General features: G+C 49.7%; 3 protein-coding genes across 8 annotated transcripts in view; 1 reads left to right on the forward strand and 2 right to left on the reverse strand.

Annotated features, from left to right (window-relative positions):
• Positions 1-5,790, reverse strand: part of si:ch73-60h1.1 (calcium/calmodulin-dependent protein kinase type IV) — a 12,797-nt gene extending 7,007 nt beyond the window's left edge. For both annotated transcript variants that reach the window (XR_009528403.1, XM_060067254.1), the window contains exons 1-6: positions 5,266-5,790; positions 4,078-4,156; positions 3,472-3,534; positions 2,765-2,847; positions 1,879-1,951; positions 381-471 (exon numbers count right to left, since the gene is read on the reverse strand). Coding sequence is in view for 1 of the 2 variants with exons in the window: in XM_060067254.1 (XP_059923237.1) it covers positions 381-471; positions 1,879-1,951; positions 2,765-2,847; positions 3,472-3,534; positions 4,078-4,156; positions 5,266-5,372 (496 nt within the window). In the remaining variant the exon portion in view is untranslated. The remainder of the gene's footprint in view (positions 1-380; positions 472-1,878; positions 1,952-2,764; positions 2,848-3,471; positions 3,535-4,077; positions 4,157-5,265) is intronic.
• A 1,851-nt stretch (positions 5,791-7,641) lies between these two features.
• Positions 7,642-10,736, forward strand: fam174c (family with sequence similarity 174 member C). The gene is made up of 3 exons (XM_060067309.1): positions 7,642-7,972; positions 8,227-8,346; positions 9,066-10,736. Exons 1-3 carry the CDS (start codon positions 7,686-7,688, stop codon positions 9,067-9,069), a joined length of 411 nt encoding a protein of 136 aa, XP_059923292.1. The 5' UTR covers positions 7,642-7,685; the 3' UTR covers positions 9,070-10,736.
• A 673-nt stretch (positions 10,737-11,409) lies between these two features.
• ptbp1b (polypyrimidine tract binding protein 1b) overlaps positions 11,410-20,000 on the reverse strand; it is a 22,811-nt gene continuing 14,220 nt past the window's right edge. For all 5 annotated transcript variants that reach the window (XM_060067240.1, XM_060067239.1, XM_060067242.1 and 2 more), the window contains 8 exons: positions 18,493-18,664; positions 17,825-17,902; positions 17,570-17,697; positions 16,638-16,671; positions 15,901-15,993; positions 14,585-14,801; positions 12,607-12,684; positions 11,410-12,493 (listed from right to left, as the gene is read on the reverse strand). In XM_060067240.1, the coding sequence (XP_059923223.1) occupies positions 12,361-12,493; positions 12,607-12,684; positions 14,585-14,801; positions 15,901-15,993; positions 16,638-16,671; positions 17,570-17,697; positions 17,825-17,902; positions 18,493-18,664 (933 nt within the window). In that variant the 3' untranslated portion in view covers positions 11,410-12,360. The remainder of the gene's footprint in view (positions 12,494-12,606; positions 12,685-14,584; positions 14,802-15,900; positions 15,994-16,637; positions 16,672-17,569; positions 17,698-17,824; positions 17,903-18,492; positions 18,665-20,000) is intronic.

Here is a 20,000-nt window from a genome sequence, read left to right on the forward strand (position 1 = left end):
TCTATAGTATCCGTACCTATACTAATAATCTATAGTATCCGTACCTATACTAATAATCTACAGTATCCGTACCTATACTAATAATCTACAGTATCCGTACCTATACTAATAATCTATAGTATCCGTACCTATAATAATAATCTACAGTATCCGTACCTATACTAATAATCTATAGTATCCGTACCTATACTAATAATCTATAGTATCCGTACCTATAATAATAATCTACAGTATCCGTACCTATAATAATAATCTACAGTATCCGTACCTATACTAATAATCTACAGTATCCGTACCTATAATAATAATCTACAGTATCCGTACCTATAATAATAATCTATAGTATCCGTACCTATAATAATAATCTATAGTATCCGTACCTATCTTCAGAGGCGCGTCCAAAGACATGTCTTCATAGAGGAGATTCTCGGGCTTCAGATCTCGGTGAACAACACCGTTCTCATGGAGGTACTGCAGACATACACAATATATGCATTATACACACAATAATCACACCTTATACACAATATATACATTATACACACAATAATCACACTAATCACACCTCATACACACAATACATACATTATACACACAATAATCACACCTCATACACACAATACATACATTATACACACAATAATCACACTTGATACACACATTATATACATTATACACATTATATAGATCTATACATTATATAGTGCATACATGATGTATGGATTATATTTATAAACCATTATATTACCATTCTTGTGAAGGACACACACACACTCCAACACACAGACTGTTCCCATAGCAACAGAATCCTCCATCCATCTTTAGCTGTCGACACTCTAGTGTCATTCTGCAAATGTGTGGCTACGGCAACCGGAATCCATAGCAACAGAACCACATGGCAACAGGATACCATAACAATAGAACACCATGGCAACAGGATACCATAACAATAGAACGCCATGGTAACAAGACACTATAGAAACACATGCTGTATCCCATGAACACCAGTGATGCTAGAAGGCTGCATGCTAGTGTATGCTAGGAGGCTACATGCTGGTGAATGCTAGGAGGCTGCATGCTAGTGTATGCTAGGAGGCTGCATGCTAGTGTATGCTAGGAGGCTGCATGCTTGTGTATGCTAGGAGGCTACATGCTAGTGTATGCTAGGAGGCTGCATGCTAGTGTTATAAGGAGGCTACATGCTAGGAGGCTGCATGCTAGTTTATGCTAGGAGGCTACATGCTAGTGTATGCTAGGGGGCTGCATGCTAGTGTTATAAGGAGGCTACATGCTAGTGTATGCTAGGAGGCTGCATGCTGGTGTATGCTAGGAGGCTACATGCTAGTGTATGCTAGGATGCTACATGCTAGTGTATGCTAGGAGGCTGCATGCTAGTGTATTCCAGAAGCTTTAATGCTAGTGTATGCTAGGAGGCTACATGCTAGTGTATGCTAGGAGGCTACATGCTAGTGTATGCTAGGAGGCTACATGCTAGTGTATGCTAGGAGGCAGGAAGCTACATGCTGGTGTATGCTAGGAGGCTACATGCTAGTGTATGCATGCTAGTGTATTCCAGAAGCTTTAATGCTAGTGTATGCTAGGAGGCTGCATGCTGGTGTATGCTAGGAGGCTACATGCTAGTGTATGCTAGGAGGCTACATGCTAGTGTATGCTAGGAGGCTGCATGCTAGTGTATTCCAGAAGCTTTAATGCTAGTGTATGCTAGGAGGCTACATGCTAGTGTATGTTAGGAGGCAGGAAGCTACATGCTGGTGTATGCTAGGAGGCTACATGCTAGTGTATTCCAGAAGCTTTAATGCTAGTGTATGCTAGGAGGCTACATGCTAGTGTATGCTAGGAGGCTAGGGGGTGTCTTACCGCGACAGCCTCCAGGATCTGATGGATGACGTGTGCTGCGTCTCGCTCACTGTAGTACCCCCGCTCCACGATCCTGGTACACAAACATATGATACTACAGTAGTACTACTGTAGTACTACAGTACACTATCTGTAGTACTACAGATAGTACTACAACTAGTACTACACTAGTAATACAGCTAGTACTACAGATAGTTCTACAGATAGTATTACAACTAGTACTACAGATAGTACTACAGCTACATCTAGTACTACAGTAGTACTACAGCTAGTACTACAGCTAGTACAATTGTAAATAGTACTAGCTAATAATACTAATACTAGCTAATATAGTACTAATAGTAATAGTACTAATAGTAAAATTGTTGCATCTCGATGCAACAATTTCTTTTATGTACATTTCCATGCGTGATTTAAAAATATATATATACATCTGAGTTTGCTACTTAAGAGTTTGCTAATCACTTCCTACTTTTGTGATGATCATTGAAGACAGTTAAGTTAATTCATCAACAGATGAATTAACTTATCTAATATTTTATAAGAGAGAAAGACTTTGTCACAAATGTGACTTTCTATGAATCTAATCAATGCATCTTGCATTATAGCACAATATGGAAGCATGCAAAAAATAGGTTTCACTTTTTTTTTCTTTCTAATCTTTCTTTTCTATGTCATTAAAGGAAAAGCTGCTCTGGAATTATATATAATAAATAATAATAATCAGATATTTTTTAAAATTCTGATTAATAATTGATGTGCATCGAGACAGAATCGTTCTAGAGAGAATCGCAATGCATCACACACACTAGGGGTAGCGCACACACACACTAGGGGTGTGTGTGTGCGTGCATGCGTGCGTGCGAGTGTGTGTGTGTGTGTGTACCGGTCAAACAGCTCCCCTCCTGTCACCAGCTCCAGCACCAGGGTGATGTTGGTTTCGGTCTCAAAGATTTCCTTCAACCGAATCTGTGGAAAATGGGCTGGTTAACTAGCTGGTTAGCAGGCTGGTGAACTAGCTGGGTAGCAGGCTGGTGAACTAGCTGGTTAGCAGGCTGGTGAACTAGCTGGTTAGCAGGCTGGTTAACTAGCTGGTTAGCAGGCTAGTGAACTAGCTGGTTAGCAGGCTGGTGACTAGCTGGTTAACTGTCCGACAGACTGGGTATGCGGCAGGTTAAATAGCTGGTTAACAGGCTTGTTAACAAGCTGGTTAACTGGCCGACAAAATGTTTCCAAGGCTCGTTAACTAGTTAACAGACAGCTGAACAGGCTGGTTAACTGGTTCCCAGACTGGTTCCCAGGCTGGTAAACTGGTTAATAGACAGGTGAAGAGGCTGGTTAACTGGTTCCCAGGCTGGCTAACTGGTTAGCAGACAGGTGAACAGGCTGGTTTACTGGTTCCGAGGCTGGTTAACTGTTTAGTAGACAGGTGAACAGCCTGGTTAACTGGTTCCCAGGCTGGTTAACTGGTTAGCAGACAGGTGAACAGGCTGGTTAACTTATCCCAGGCTTGTTAACTGGTTAGCAGACAGGTGAACAGGCTGGTTAACTAGTTCCCAGGCTGGTTAACTGGTTAGAGGAGAGATGACTCACGATGTTGGGGTGGGACAGTCGCAGAAGGACTCCGATCTCCGTGCGGACGATCTTCTTATCGATCTGAAGACAGACAGCAGGGGGTTTAGTGTGTGTGTGTGTGTCTGGGTGTGTGTGTGTGTGCGTGCGTGTGTGTGTGTGTGTGCGTGTGTGTGTATGTCTGTGTGTGTGTGTGTGTGTGTGTCTGTGTATGTGTATGTATGTGTGTCTGTGTGTGTGTGTGCGTGTGTGTGTATAAGTGTGTGTGTGTGTGTGTGTGTGTGCGCGCGCGCGTGTGTGTGTTTAAGTGTGTGTGTGTGTCTGTGAATGTGTGTTTGTGTGCGTGTGTGTGTGGGCGTGTGTGTGTGTGTGTGTGTGTAAGCATGTGTGTGTGCACGTGTGTGAGTGTGTGTCTGTCCATGTGTGTGTGTGCGCGTGTGTGTAAGCGTGTGTGTGTTTGTGTGCACGCGTGAGTGTGCGTCTGTCCATGTGTGTGTGTTTGCGTGCGTGTGTGTGTTTCTGTGTGTGTGTGTGTGTGTGCGTGCATGCGTGTGTGTGTGTGTGTGTGTTTGTATTTGTGTGTGCACGTGCGTGTGTGTGTGTGCGTGTGCGTTCGTGTGTACATACGGTCTTCTTCAGGACCTTCAGGGCGAACGGTTTTTGCGTTTGTTTCTCCTCACAGCGGAACACGATGGAGGTGGCCCCCCTGAGACAGACAGACAGGTAGACAGACAGGTAGACAGACAGGTAGACGGTCAGACAGGTAGAGAGATGGACAGACAGGTAGACGGACAGACAGACAGGTAGAGAGATGGACAGACAGGTAGACGGACAGACAGACAGGTAAAGAGACAGACAGGCAGGTAGACAGACAGGTAGACAGACAGGACAGGTAGAGAGACAGACAGACAGGTAGACAGGCAGGTAGACAGACAGGTAGACAGACAGGTAGACAGGTAGACAGACAGGTAGACAGACAGATGAACAGGCATTAAGCAGGGTAGACAGTCTCACCGACCCAACGATAGAAGGGGCGTGTCTAATCCTGAGGTGATCTGACAGATTATAATCTGGACGTAATCTGACCAGTAGTACTGTAGTACTGAAGTACTGGACCAGTATTACTGTAGTACTGGACCAGTAGTACTGTAGTACTTGGCCTGTAGTACTGGACCAGTATTACTGTAGTATTGGACCAGTATTACTGTAGTATTGGACCAGTACTACTGTAGTACTGGACCAGTAGTACTGTAGTACTGGACCAGTATTACTGTATTACTTGGCAAGTAGTACTGTAGGACTGGACCAGTAGTACTGTAGTACTGGACCAGTAGTACTGGACCAGTAGTACTGTATTACTTGGCCAATAGTACTGTAGTATTGGACCAGTAGTACTGTATTACTGAAGTACTGGACCAGTATTACTGTAGTACTGGACCAGTATTACTCTAGTACTTGGCAAGTAGTACTGTAGGACTGGACCAGTAGTACTGTAGTACTGGACCAGTAGTACTGTAGTACTTGGCCAATAGTACTGTAGTACTGGACCAGTAGTACTGTAGTACTGGACCAGTAGTACTGTAGTACTTGGCCAATAGTACTGTAGTACTGGACCAGTAGTACTGTATTACTGAAGTACTGGACCAGTATTACTGTAGTTCTGGACCAGTAGTACTGTAGTACCAGACCAGTAGTACTGTAGTACCGGACCAGTAGTACTGGTAGTACTGAGGTACAGGTCCTGATGAGTGGGGGTCCTGGTGTTGAGGGGTCCTGGTCCTAGTTGGTCTCAGTGGGGGTCTCAGTGGTCCCTACCTTCCCAGTTCGGAGCCCATGGTGTAGAAGTCTTCCACCGCGGCGTCGCGTCGCGAGCCGTCCACCCAGTAGTCGGCGGGGGCGGCGCCGGGGCGCGAGGTGGGCATGGTGACCAATTACAAGGCAGGACTCCGAGGCCCCGCCTCCCGAGGCCTCCGGACCCGAGGCTCTTCGGTCAGACCGCAACACTACCGATTACAGCGCGAGGGGACGACGTGTGGTCATGATAACGCGATGGGCTGTAATCCCGCACGGCGGTCCGCGAGCTCGTGTCGTCTGATCGGCGCGCGGCGCGTCGCGCGGTCCCTTTGATCCCGGTCCGAACGTATCGCAGCTCCCGCGAGCAGTCGCGTCATAACAAACAAAAACAAAACAATAAAGACCACAACAACAACACGGCGTTACAGGCGGCGGACCGGAGACGTCACAGCGGCTCCATCTGAGCGCGAGCCGAAGGTGGAGGGTTGAGGATGGAGAGACGGGTGGTGCTGAGGAGAGGAGACAGCTGGGGGCCACGCCCTCCGCCGCTCCACCAATCAGCGAGGCTCAGAACACCAGGCCCCTCAGCTATTGGATGGGAGGGGTGATCCGTGAAGGCTCAGTGTGATTGGATGAGTGAGAGAGAGAGAGAGAGAGAGAGAGAGAGAGAGAGAGAGAGAGAGAGAGAGAGAGAGAGAGAGAGAGAGAGAGAGAGAGAGAGAGAGAGAGAGAGAGAGAGAGAGAGAGAGAGAGAGAGAGAGAGAGAGAGAGAGAGAGAGAGAGAGAGAGAGAGAGAGAGACTAGATCTTTTGCACAGCTTCTCTCAAACCTGGGCCATAACAGTGAACCTTAGTAAAAACCAAAATAATGATCTTTGAAAAAAGACCCAGCCTCAACAAATACACATTCCACCTAGACACTGTTACTCTATACTATAAAAATACATCAAAGTAAAATGTGCAATATTATGAAAATTACAAAAATTACAGTATCTCGTATAAACATATAAATTAAAGATACGCTCTAAATACACAGTATTTACAATGTGGAGGATGTGTGCAATAGTGCAATTATTGTGTGCAGAGTGAGTCCAGGGGGATGAGTCTATGGGGAGTTGGATGTCCTCCTCTCATCATAACAGGTGACCAATCTTGCTGCTGCGTTCGTACATTGTTGTATTTCTCCCCAAAGGTATGGCAGTTTGTGAGCATCTGGAGTGTCTTTAAAGTCCTTGCATGCCTTTGTAATCCACAATTTGTAAGCACAGTCTGTCTTCTCTTGGGAGCCAGGTCTGTCTGTGGCGACCCTTCTCGTGCAGGCTGTGTTGGCTGAGTGTGTATCTGGTCAAGGATCACCTCTGTTTTGGGTCGTTCACGGTGGTCAGGTATTCTGCCAGAGTTAAGGGACAAATAGCAGGCCAATTTACTCTGGTTTTTGGTGGACTCATTCCAATGTGCCAAATTCTTTTCCTTTTGTTTTCTTACATTTTGGTTTTGCCTGATGTGTTCGTTGTTGTGTGTTGGACAGAGTCCCAGGACAAGCTGGCTAAGGGGACACTTTTCTGGGTGTAACTCTCTGTGGGTAAGAGCCTTGTTGTGGAGTGTGTTGCTGTCGCTTTCCTTAAGGTGGTTATAGAAATGTAGGGATCTCTTCTGAATTTTAATAACGATTGGATATCGTCCTAATTCAGCTCTGCAGGCATTATTTGGTGTCTTTCTTTGGACTTTTAGTATTGATTTGCAGAATTCTGCATGAAGAGTTTAAATTTGGTTTTTGTCCCATTTTCTAAAATCTTGGTTGGTGAGTGGGCCTCAGACTTCACAGCCGTAGAGCGCAATGGGCTCTATCACTGCGTCAAATATTTTGAGCCAGATCTTAATTGGGATGTCTAGTTTGATATTTCTTCTTATGGCATAAATTGCCCTCCTTGTCTTGTCTCTCAGGTCCTTAACAGCTTTGTTGAAATTTCCTGTGGCGTTCATTTTTATGCCGAGGTAGGTATAGTTTTTTGTTTACATTTGATATGTATAGATATTTTGTATTTTATATTGGCAATGCAAACATATATTTCTGATGCCAATAATGCTTTTTTGAATTGAATTGAGAGAGAGAGGGAGAGAATATAAAGTACAGTATTACAGCACTATATTATTATTTGTGTGTCTGTCTGTCTGTCTGTCTGTCTGTCTGTCTGTCTGTCTGTCTGTCTGTCTGTCTGTCTGTCAAATGTGTCTGTCTGTCTGTAAAGTTTAGTTTTTGTAGTATACCGGTATCGGACGCGAAACGTCGACCCCCTCTACCGCGGCTCCTGATTGGTCGAAAGACCAAACAGTGTGGCTCATGTGACTTGAAAGACAGGTCACGTGATATGGGTCCTGTCACATGACCTGTTTCCTGCTCGCCTTAGGTCTCGTCATCACTTCCGGATTAATTTCCACAACATGGGGAGTGCGCGGCTGTTCTCTGTCACGGCGTGGCTCGTGCCACTAGCAGCGGGTCTCCTCCTGGTCTCCATGGCGACCGGGCTGGAGGTGACCCCCCACCCTGTCGGCTCCATCCCCGCTCCGGGCACCAACTCCACCAACTCCTCCGCCGTGCCGCCGCCCCACCGCAGGCCGCCACCGCCGCGCGGGCTGAACGTGGACAATATGGTGGTGCAGCGCGCGCTGTACGTCCTGATCGGCTTCACCATGCTGGGGGTCTTCTACCTGCTTGTGCGCGCGGTGCGGTGAGTACCCCCCGAATCCCCGCTGGGACCACGTCGATTGGACTCAAACCCTGAACCCGGCCGGATATGTGGCGCGCGCTCCGTTTCTTAACGTGTGTGTGCGTGCGTGCGTGCGCGTGTGTGCGTGTGTGCGTGTGTGTGTGTGTGTGTGTGTGTGTGTGTGTGTGTGTGTGTGTGTGTGTGTGTGTGTGTGTGTGTGTGTGTGTGTGTGTGTGTGTGTGTGTGTGTGTGTGTGTGTGTGTGTGTGTGTGTAGGACAAAGCGTCCGCTCCAGAAGAAGTATGGTCTGCTGCAGAACGCGGAGGACGGTGTGGAGCTCGACGCCCTGGAGAGTGACGAGGACGACACGTTGTACGAGGCCCGCAGCCTCCGGAGGTCCGTTACCCCGGCTACCCCCCATCGTTACCCTGGTTACCACCGTTACCCCGGCTAACCCCCCCATCGTTACCCCGGCTACCCCCCCCATCGTTACCACCTTTACCCCGGCTACCCCCCCCATCGTTACCCTGGTTACCACCGTTACCCCGGCTACCCCCCCCATCGTTCCCCTGGTTACCCCCCCATCGTTCCCCTGGTTACCCCCCCACCGTTACCCCGGCTACCCCCCCCCATCGTTACCCCGGCTACCCCCCCCCATCGTTACCCTGGTTACCACCGTTACCCCGGCTAACCCCCCCATCGTTCCCCTGGTTACCCCCCCCATCGTTACCCTGGTTACCACCGTTACCCCGGCTACCCCCCCCCATCGTTCCCCTGGTTACCCCCCCCATCGTTACCCTGGTTACCACCGTTACCCCGGCTACCCCCCCCATCGTTAACCCTGGTTACCACTGTTACCCCGGCTACCCCCCCCATCGTTAACCCTGGTTACCACTGTTACCCTGGTTAACCCCCCCATCGTTACCACCGTTACCCCGGCTACCCCCCCCATCGTTACCACCGTTACCCCGGCTACCCCCCCCATCGTTACCACCGTTACCCCGGCTACCCCCCCCATCGTTACCACCGTTACCCCGGCTAACCCCCCCAAAATTACCCTGGTTACCCTCCTGTTGCCCTTGGAATTTATTTATTTATTGTGTGTGTGATCTCAGGTGAGCAGGAGGAGGAGGAGCAGGAGGAGGAGGAGGAGGAGGAGGAGGAGGAGGAGGAGCACCGATGTGTAAAGCCAAAGCTGCCGGCCTTCTGCTGGAGAAGTCTATTTTTTTAGCCCCGCTGTAATTAGGACGATCTTCTGGAGTTTCCATGACAACAGAAGAGATGAGGAGCCATGCACAGAAGGGTTTCAGACGGAACATTCCTTAACTTCAGACGTCAAAGTGGAACGCTTCTTCAGGTCTCCATCCTAATGTTTTACTGACTACGCAAGTAGTTATGTGACCAGTTAAATTAGTTAACTACAAACATGGCAGTACGCACTTCTGTCCACAGACGGCGTGTCTGAGTTAGTTCAGGGTTTCTGAGTTAGTTCAGGGTTTCTGAGTTAGTTCAGGGTGTCTGAGTTAGTTCAGGGTGTCTGAGTTAGTTCAGGGTGTCTGAGTTAGTTCAGGGTGTCTGAGTTAGTTCAGGGTGTCTGAGTTAGTTCAGGGTGTCTGAGTTAGTTCAGGGTGTCTGAGTTAGTTCAGGGTGTCTGAGTTAGTTCAGGGTGTCTGAGTTAGTTCAGGGTTTCTGAGTTAGTTCAGGGTGTCTGAGTTAGTTCAGGGTGTCTGAGTTAGTTCAGGGTGTCTGAGTTAGTTCAGGGTGTCTGAGTTAGTTCAGGGTGTCTGAGTTAGTTCAGGGTGTCTGAGTTAGTTCAGGGTGCTTGAGTTAGTTCAGGGTGCTTGAGTTAGTTCAGGGTGCTTGAGTTAGTTCAGGGTGTCTGAGTTAGTTCAGGGTGTCTGAGTTAGTTCAGGGTGTCTGAGTTAGTTCAGGGTGTCTGAGTTAGTTCAGGGTGTCTGAGTTAGTTCAGGGTGTCTGAGTTAGTTCAGGGTGTCTGAGTTAGTTCAGGGTGTCTGAGTTAGTTCAGGGTGTCTGAGTCTGTTGACGCTGTCGGTCTGAAGCCACTCGACGTCGGTCTTTAAACGTTGAATGAGCCTCGTCTGTAGTTCCGTTGCCGGCCACCAGAGGACGATCTTATCGGGACTATTTTGAAATGTTGGACTCTGGTATAGCTTGGTGTTCATCTCAACACTTCTCTCCAGTTGCGGAGATGAGACTTAATTTATTTATTTAATCCTGAATGGTGAATGGGAATATGAGTGTCTGTCTGAGATGCACCACGCCACCTATCGCTAAATATCGACAATAATCAGCTTTTTACAAAGATGTATTTTTTTATTAAACTCTTTGTATTCGTTTTATAGCGAAAATATCGAATCACAATCTAAGACGTGTAGAATATAAACAGTGTCTGAGGATCAGAGTGTTGCTATACAGAAAATCAACCAGACTTTATTTAACTTCAGTGGATTTCTATCTTGATTCGGTTTCTATTTTTCTTCTGGTTTGTATGATTTGTCCTGCTGTACTTCATAAGCCATTCCTGTATTGGACACAATCTTTAAATGTGTTTAACGGTGTGAACGTGGTTTCTATTTCTCCAACCACATGTTTTTACATCATGTTTACGTGTACTTAAGTACTTTTGTTTTCACTTAAGCAGAGTTGTACAACCCCGTCCTGATCTCAGAATGATTTGATCAGGATCTCAGCACGAGGACGGTTATGTTGGAGCTGGTTTTGTTGCAAATGGCCTTTTTAAAATGCATTAAATTTGCAGTACTTTATCCATATAGTTCTTTATTTTGCGTCCGTGTGTCTGTCCATGAAGGGGAAGTTAGAGCACTGCCGACCAGCTGCCACCACCTGGAATGTCCTTTATATAAACCATTCAATCCCTTGATTGCGGCTACACCCTTTATAATATTTATATATTATATTTACATTCCCCACTCCATCATGCTACATAATGATGTTAATGCTAACCGCTACACCTAGCATAGCACTTAGCACACCGGTTTCCCATACTGAAGGCTACATGGTGTATTTCATATGATTCTCATGGTTAAGATCTGAAGAGTATTTAATTACGGTTAGATCCACTAAATGTTTAAACCCAGGCAAGGTTCAATATTTAAGAGGTTATACTAATGGATTCCGTTCTGCTTTCAGAGTAAATGTTGGCCGTCTTCTACCCTCTGAAGAGGTTTAGAGCTGGTGAACCCTGAGTAGACACGAGCAGGGGTGAGTAGACCAGGAGTAGAGCCCTAGCAGCAGTGTGAGTAGACCAGGAGTAGAGCCCTAGCAGCAGGGTGAGTCGACCAGGAGTAGAGCCCTAGCAGCAGTGTGAGTAGACCAGGAGTAGAGCCCTAGCAGCAGGGTGAGTAGACCAGGAGTAGAGCCCTAGCAGCTGTGTGTTGGACGCTCTTAAGGTGATTGACAGGAGTAGAGGAGGCGGACTCTGGGAGGTTCTTTATTTCCTGTTTCGTGACCCGGGGCCCACGCCCAGAAGTGGTCCCATGTTTTAATCAAAATAGACGTTTCCATCGGATACAAAACGAATATTTATTCTAATGAACTACAATAGTAAAAAACAATAATTATTATTATGTACACTTCACCAGTCCCCCCCCGTCTGTCCCCCCCCGTCTGTACCCCCCCGTCTGTCCAGTGGGCCGGCGGCTGGGCAGCGGGCCCTGTGATTGGCTGCGAGCTCAGGGTCCATGTGGTCCGGGTGGGACCGCTTTAAAGGCACTCTGCATCCAGGGGCTCCCCCCCCCCGCTGGGCCCAGTACCCCCCCCCCCCCCCCCCCCCCCCCCACTGGGCCCAGTACCCCCCCCCCCCTCCCGCCACTGGGCCCAGGCGGTCCCGGGGCAGGAAGCTCCACAAGGCCTTTTTGGTTTCAGCTGTCATGAATCAAACGTATAAATAGACCAATCAGAGAGAGGCACTGCTACAAGGATGGACAGCCAACCGGAGGGCGGGGGGCGGGGCCCGGCCGGAGGCGGGCCCCACCCCCCGGCTTCAGGAATGATTTCAACTTTCAGCTAGTTTGATTTAAATAATGATTGACACACGAGAATAAAGAAAGGAATGCAGAAGAAACGAAGAGTCGACAAGGGCACACCAAACACTACAACACCGGCCGACATGCCAGCACCCCCAGGAGGACCCCCAGGAGGACCCCCAGGAGGACCCCCAGTGTGGACCCCCAATGTGGACCCCCAATGTGGACCTAGACCCTCAGTCTCCGGGGGGGCTTTGAATAGGAGAACCTTGAGTAAAAGGGGGAGGGGGGGTCCTCAGAAGGCTGGTCCAAGGGGGGGGGGTCTTTAGAAGGCTGGTCTGGGGGTCCTCAGATGGAGGACTTGGAGAAGGACACCCGGAGGTGGTGGTTCTCCCCCAGGTCCTCAGATGGAGGACTTGGAGAAGGACACCCGGAGGTGGTGGTTCTCCCCCAGGTCGTGGTTGTGGAACTCGATCAGCGCCTCGATGGCCTCGTCCACCGAGCCCATCTGGATTAGCGCCATCTTGTGGTCCTTCCTGAGGACCGGAGGGAACACCATGAGACAGAGCTTCCTCTCCCTACAGACTAGATCTAATCATCGGCTGAACACCGTCTCACTGTCTGCTGATATAAGGTGGACAGAACTCACTGGAAGAACTTGAAGGCCTTCACCAGGGCCCCCGAGCTGGAGAACAGCATCTTCAGGTCCTCCTCCACCACCGAGGGGCTGAGGGGGGGGAGGGGAGGGGGTGAGAGAGAGAGAGAGAGAGAGAGAGAGGGGGTGAGAGAGAGAGAGAGAGAGAGACCTCCACAATCAACAGGGGTCTCATTTATAAAACTGCGTGGGATCGTTACTAAAAGTGTACGTACGCCCAAAAGCAAAGTTTTGCGTGTGCCCAAAAATATTCAGACTTATAAAACCCTGCGTACGCACACCTCTAGGCAATCTTTGCTTTATAAATCGCAGAGTGCCTACAAGTGTGCGCAGCTGAATCAGCTTCACGTTCCGCCCTGTACACGCCCCTTTTAACCATAAATGGTCAATGCAAACCACCTCATGAATGCGATCTGCATATAAAACACTCGGATGCAAGTATTATGTCGTGTCGGAAACAATGGCAGAAGTACTGAGAAAAGCAAAAAAGCGAAATTTCACGGAGGTTGAAGTGGAGACACTTGTGGGTGAGGGGGAGGCCCGAAAAGTAGTTTTGTTCGGCAGTCACGGGATTGGGATCGCCAACAACAAAAAGCAGAGTGAGTGGCAACATGTTGCTGCAGCAGTGAACTCTGTCAGTGGCACGGAGCGCACAGTCCCAGAATTAAAAAAGAAGTGGTCTGACATAAAGGTACATATTTTTTGTACCAATAAATCGTTATGGTCCCTGAAGACTCTCCCTCCGAATCCTGCCATTTGCATGGTCCTCCAGAAGTGCCAGCAGTGCCATGGTGCAGCATTACGCAAGAGGCTCACCGCTGTATTTATAGGGTTACGGTAATAAGACTGACCGAGAACACCTTGGATAATCAGTTTGTAATCACCCACGTAAAATGTTCTTGAACATAACCTCCTTTTAATGCCTGATTTGTCATGAAAAGCATCAAGAGGAACGGACAATAATATAACGGTTGTGATGAGGAGTGTGGCTTGGTTTTCCACACTTGGGATTTAATTGACATTTGATTATGTGTTTACAGTGTCACATAAAAATATGTTATTGACACATGTTGGACAGATGCTTTATTCCATGTAGTCGCGCCGTCAGTGGACAGTATGGAATGAAGGGATTAAATATAGAGAATTTTGATTTTGAATTTTCATTTATTCTACGGAGATGTTTCTGGAGTTATACCTGAGAAATAACGTAGTTGACTTAAATTATTCTGATTACATAGATTTAACGCATGATACGGGTTGAAATTAAACTTATGAAGGGCGATGATAAAACATAATCGTTCTTCTCACTCTACATTTCTTCAGTCTGACTTCAGTTCACCATGCACATTCTCCCGTCAAGTTAGTTTTTTATAGATCACAACCTTGGCGTGGAAAGTCACGTACGCCACTTTCAGCCCCGTTTTGTGCGTACGCAACGGTTATAAATGAGACCCCAGGGCCGCCAGCTTTCCTGGGAAAACCACTATTTAAGGGGGCGGGGCTATAGGACAGGTGTGTTAACAGCCATGGGGGCGGGGCTACAGGACAGGTGTGTTAACAGCCATGGGGGCGGGGCTACAGGACAGGTGTGTTAACAGCCATGGGGGCGGGGCTATAGGACTGGTGTGTTAACAGCCATGGTGGCGGGGCTACAGGACAGGTGTGTTAACAGCCATGGGGGCGGGGCTACAGGACAGGTGTGTTAACAGCCATGGGGGCGGGGCTACAGGACAGGTGTGTTAACAGCCATGGGGGCGGGGCTACAGGACAGGTGTGTTAAGAGCCATGGGGGCGGGGCTACAGGACAGGTGTGTTAACAGCCATGGGGGCGGGGCTAAAGGACAGGTGTGTTAAGAGCCATGGGGGCGGGGCTACAGGACAGGTGTGTTAAGAGCCATGGGGGCGGGGCTACAGGACAGGTGTGTTAACAGCCATGGGGGCGGGGCTACAGGACAGGTGTCCAGGTGCTTACGGGATGTTGGACAGGTGCAGGGTGGAGGAGGGGGGGAAGATGTTGGAGTAGTTCTTGGAGCCGGGCTTCTTGAAGCGGTGCAGCGGGGAGCTGCCGTAGTCCTTGGTCAGACCCTGGTCCTCGTGGCCTTCGCGTGGCAGCTGCACGCTGCTGTGCTTGGAGAGCGTGATGCGCACCGCCTTCCCGTACAGACGCTGGCCGTTCAGGTGGCTCATGGCTGACCTCAACACAGGACATCACGTTATGACATCACGGTATGACATCACGGTATGACATTACGTTACAACACATCACGTTACAACACCTGACATCACGTTTTGACATCACGTTATAACACATGACATCACGTATAACACATGACATCACGTATAACACATGACATCACGTTATAACACATGACATCACATACAACACATGACATCACGTATAACACATGACATCACGTTATAACACATGACATCACGTTATAACACATGACATCACGTTATAACACATGACATCACGTACAACACATGACATCACGTATAACACATGACATCACGTTATAACACATGACATCACGTATAACACATGACATCACGTTATAACACATGACATCACGTATAACACATGACCTCACGTTATAACACATGACATCACATTGTAACACATGACATCACGTTATAACACATGACATCACGTTGTAACACATGACATCACGTTGTAACACATGACATCACGTTGTAACACATGACATCACCTTCATCAAATAGTAACGTACCCAGCTGGGCTCGGCTTCTAGCAGTAGAAGAAGTAGTATAGTAGTAGTAGTAGCAATAGTACTAGTAGTAGTATAGTAGTAGCAGTAGGACTATGGTTCTTCATTATTATTATCTTCTTGGTCCCAGGTGGGACACAGGCCTGAACAACCTGCCTCCGTCGGGACCGTCCTGCTCTGCCTGCTGGGCCTCGCCCCATGTAAGGTTAATCTCCTTCAGCTCAGCGGTCACAAGGACTAGAGTAGTGAAGCACTAATAGTAGTAGTAGTACTAGTAGTATAGTACTAATAGTAGTATTATAGTATTAGTAGATCTAGTAGTAGAATAGTTGTCCCCCCCTGTCTGTAATACCCCCCCCCCCTCTATGACTTTGTAATTTGCGACTTTGGGTATCTGAAAAGCGCAATATAAAATAAAGATATTATTATTATAGTAGTAGTAATGAAGTTATAGTAGTAGTGGTCGTAGGCTAGTAGAAGTAGGACAGTAGTAGTATGATAGTAGTAGTTCTAGTAGTAGTAGTAGGATAGTAGAAGTAGTAACATAGTAGTAACGTACCGAGCTGGGCCTGGGTCCCATCAGCCATCTGCACCAGAGCGTTCTCCTTCTTGTTGAACAGGATCTTCACCCTCACCACGTCCCCATACACCCCTACACAAACACACACATCCTCAGTGTGCTGCCGTGGCTGATGATGAGCAGAACCAGACCCCGCCCCCTCTGGTCCTCCTGACTCCGCCCCCTCTGGTCCTCCTGACTCCGCCCCTCTGGTCCTCCTGATCCCGCCCCTATGTTCCTCCTGACTCCTCCTTCCCTTTTTATAACGCTCTAAGGCTTCTGAAACAAGGTCTCCGCGCCGCATTTGACCTTTGACCCCTGGCCTCTAGGACCCAGGAGATCGCCTGACCTCTGACCCTTGACCTCTAGGACCCAGGAGGTCGCCTGTCCTCTGACCTCTGTAGCCATCTTCTCCTTTAAAGGTTTGGGATGAGCCCTGAGTGGGGTTAGGGTTAGGTCTGCTCTGAGAGGTATGGTGTAGTACTGTGAGATCACCGTGAGGACAGAGGGAACAAGGAGAGGAGGCTGAGGGGACAGACCAGGCAGGATAGACAAACCAAGCATCCAATCAGAACACAGGAGCCAGCCTCTGCCAATCAGAACACAGGAGCCAGCCTCACCCAACATCCAATCAGAACACAGGAGCCCGCCTCGGCCAATCAAAACACAGGAGCCCACCTCGGCCAATCAGAACAGGACTAGCGGCTGAATGATTGACAGGTGATGGGGAAACGTACCGAAGAGAATAAAGAGGCAGTGTGGCGCGACTCTCTGCAGGGAGCGGCAGAGAGCAGCAGCACATCCACAGCCCGGGGTTTCCACAGCAACGGAAAAAAACAAGGGGAGGGGGAAGGGGGGAGACGATTAATCACTGGAGAGGAGGAGGTGTTGGTGTGGCTCGGTGCAGACAGACAGGTACACCGACAGACAGGCAGGTAGACCGGAAGTCAGGTAGACCAACAGACAGGTAGACAGACAGACAGACGGTTAGTCGGACAGAAAGACAGAGAGGTAGAGAGGCCGACAGTTAGAGAGACAGACAGTTACCTGAGGGGTTAGACAGAGAGGTAGAGAGACAGACAGGTACCTGATGGTTAAGTCAGACAGGTAGAGAGACAGACAGGTACCTGAGAGTTAAGACAGACAGGTAGAGAGACAGACAGGTACCTGAGGGTTAAGACAGACAGGTAGAGAGACAGACAGGTACCTGAGAGTTAAGACAGACAGCTGGAGAGACAGACATATACCTGAGGGTTAAGACAGACAGGTAGAGACAGACAGGTACCTGAGGGGTTAGACAGAGAGGTAGAGAGACAGACAGGTACCTGATGGTTAAGTCAGACAGGTAGAGAGACAGACAGGTACCTGAGAGTTAAGACAGACAGGTAGAGAGACAGACAGGTACCTGAGGGTTAAGTCAGACAGGTAGAGAGACAGACAGGTACCTGAGAGTTAAGACAGACAGCTGGAGAGACAGACATATACCTGAGGGTTAAGACAGACAGGTAGAGAGACAGACAGGTCCCTGAGAGTTAAGACACACAGCAGAAGAGACAGACATATACCTGAGGGTTAAGACAGACAGGTAGAGAGACAGACAGGTCCCTGAGAGTTAAGACAGACAGCTGGAGAGACAGACAGGTCCCTGGGGGCTCAGACAGACAGGTACCTCAGGGTTGAGGTTGCTGATGAGCAGGACGGAGTGGCCCGCTGGGAGGGTGGAGAACGCCAGACGCCCGGTCGCCGTCGGCAACCCCAGCGATGCTAGACCTCCATGGAGACCTGGAACCGTCAGACCTGAGGCAGGTGAGACAGGACAGGTGAGACAGGACAGGGGAGGACCAGCCTGTAGGTCCTCTAGGGGCGGGCCTCCAGGGGGGCGGGGCTCTAGGGGGCGGGGCTCTAGGGGGCGGGGTCAGGTCACCTGTCTGCTGGATGGTGAAGGCCGGGGAGAAGGCGTGGGCGGGGCCTCCGTAGGGGGAGGCTGAGATGAGACCAGGAGCTGGAGGAGAGAGGAGGAGTTAGGAGGAGGAGGAGAAGGAGGAGGAGGAGTGAGGAGGAGGAGTTAGGAGGAAGAGGAGGAAGAGGAAGAGGAGTTAGGAGGAAGAGGAGAAGGAGGAGGAGGAGTTAGGAGGAAGAGGAGGAAGAGGAGGAGGAGGAAGAGGAGGAGGAGGAGGAGGAAGAGGAGGTAGGAGGAGGAGTTAGGAGGAGGAGGAGGAGGAGGAGGAGAGAGCAGGAGGAGGAAGAAGAGGAGGAGGAGGAGGAGGAAGAGGAGGTAGGAGGAGGAGTTAGGAGGAGGAGGAGGAGAGAGCAGGAGGAGGAAGAAGAGGAGGAGGAGGAGGAGAGAGGAGGAGGAGGAGAGAGGAGGAGAGAGCAGGAGGGGGAGGGGGAGGAGGCGGAGGAGGAGGAGGAGGTGAGAGGAGGAGGAGGAGAGAGCAGGAGGAGGAGGGGGAGGGGGAGGAGGCGGAGGAGGAGGAGGAGGTGAGAGCAGGAGGGGGAGGGGGAGGAGAGAGGAGGAGGGGGAGGGGGAGGGGGAGGAGGCGGAGGAGGAGGAGGAGGTGATGAGTCAGGAGGAGCAGCAGGAGGTCTTACTGAAGGCCATGGCATGGTGCTCCATGCCGGGCTGGGGGTCCCCAGAGGGGAGGTCCGGTCGGGTGTAGTCTCGGCTCTTGTCGTTGTTGTACTTGACGTTGAGGCTGGTGAGTTTAGAGAAGCTGATCCTCAACGTGCAGCAGGCGTTGTAGATGTTCTGCCCGTCCAGAGACTGGAACACAAGGACTCAACCGCTACAGTCAAACCAGTCTGCACTGGGAAGCACCCATATCCTACCAGGGGTTCAGCATCTTACCACCGCACCTCACAGCACCATCCAAATAGGAAGGAGGCCACTCCCCTCTCTTATTTCGACTGTGCCTTCTAGGGTCACATCATGCATACATGTATGACTTGTAAACTATTACGTATTTTGGTGCCCTCGTAGTTCATTATCGTGAATGTGACGTCTTACATTTAGCCTGGGTATATCCATGCTGCCTTTCGCGCAATTTCATTTCGCGCTGCTAGGCAGCCTGGAATCCATGGATCAGATTCTCGCCTGAGATGGGGAACCAATCAAAGAACGGGGAGGGATGGCAAGACGATGACAACGTCTATTCGACACACCCATCGTCTTCTTCCTCATCGAATTTCTTTCACTCTACACACGTCATCTGGTATAATTGATACGATTGGCTATGAGCTACGTACAGACTCATATGATAGACATTCGTTGCGCCCAATAAACGGCTCCGGGCAATCGTAAACCACGCCTCAAATACGAGAAAGTGAATGTGTGGTTCCCAGACCTCATCTCAATGTAGATTGAGATGAGGTCTGGCCTTAGCCAGGCTATCTTACGTTGGGGGTCGCCTATAAAATGTAACATCTCTTTCTGTAACAAGTGTCTCATCTTGTGACGATATGATATAAACACTGCTATAAGGCAGAGGGGGGGGCTGCTATAAGGCAGAGGGAGGGGCTATAACGCAGAGGGGGGGGGCTATAAGGCAGAGGGGGGGGGCTGCTATAAGGCAGAGGGGGGGGGCTATAAGGCAGAGGGGGGGGGGCTATAAGGCAGAGGGGGGGGGCTATAAGGCAGAGGGGGGGGGGCTATAAGGCAGAGGGGGGGGGGCTATAAGGCAGAGGGGGGGGGCTGCTATAAGGCAGAGGGGGGGGGCTGCTATAAGGCAGAGGGGGGGGGCTATAAGGCAGAGGGGGGGGGCTATAAGGCAGAGGGGGGGGGCTGCTATAAGGCAGAGGGGGGGGCTATAAGGCAGAGGGGGGGGGGCTATAAGGCAGAGGGGGGGGGGCTATAAGGCAGAGGGGGGGGGGGCTGCTATAAGGCAGAGGGTCACCCCCTTACCTCCTATAGAGGGGTCACCCCCTTACCTCCTATAGAGGGGTCACCCCCTTACCTCCTAGAGGGGTCACCCCCTTACCTCCTAGAGGGGTCACCCCCTTACCTCCTATAGAGGGGTCACCCCCTTACCTCCTATAGAGGGGTCACCCCCTTACCTCCTATAGAGGGGTCACCCCCTTACCTCCTATAGAGGGTCACCCCC

This window comes from Gadus macrocephalus, chromosome 12, assembly GCF_031168955.1.
Source record: "Gadus macrocephalus chromosome 12, ASM3116895v1".
Lineage (NCBI taxonomy): Eukaryota > Metazoa > Chordata > Actinopteri > Gadiformes > Gadidae > Gadus > Gadus macrocephalus.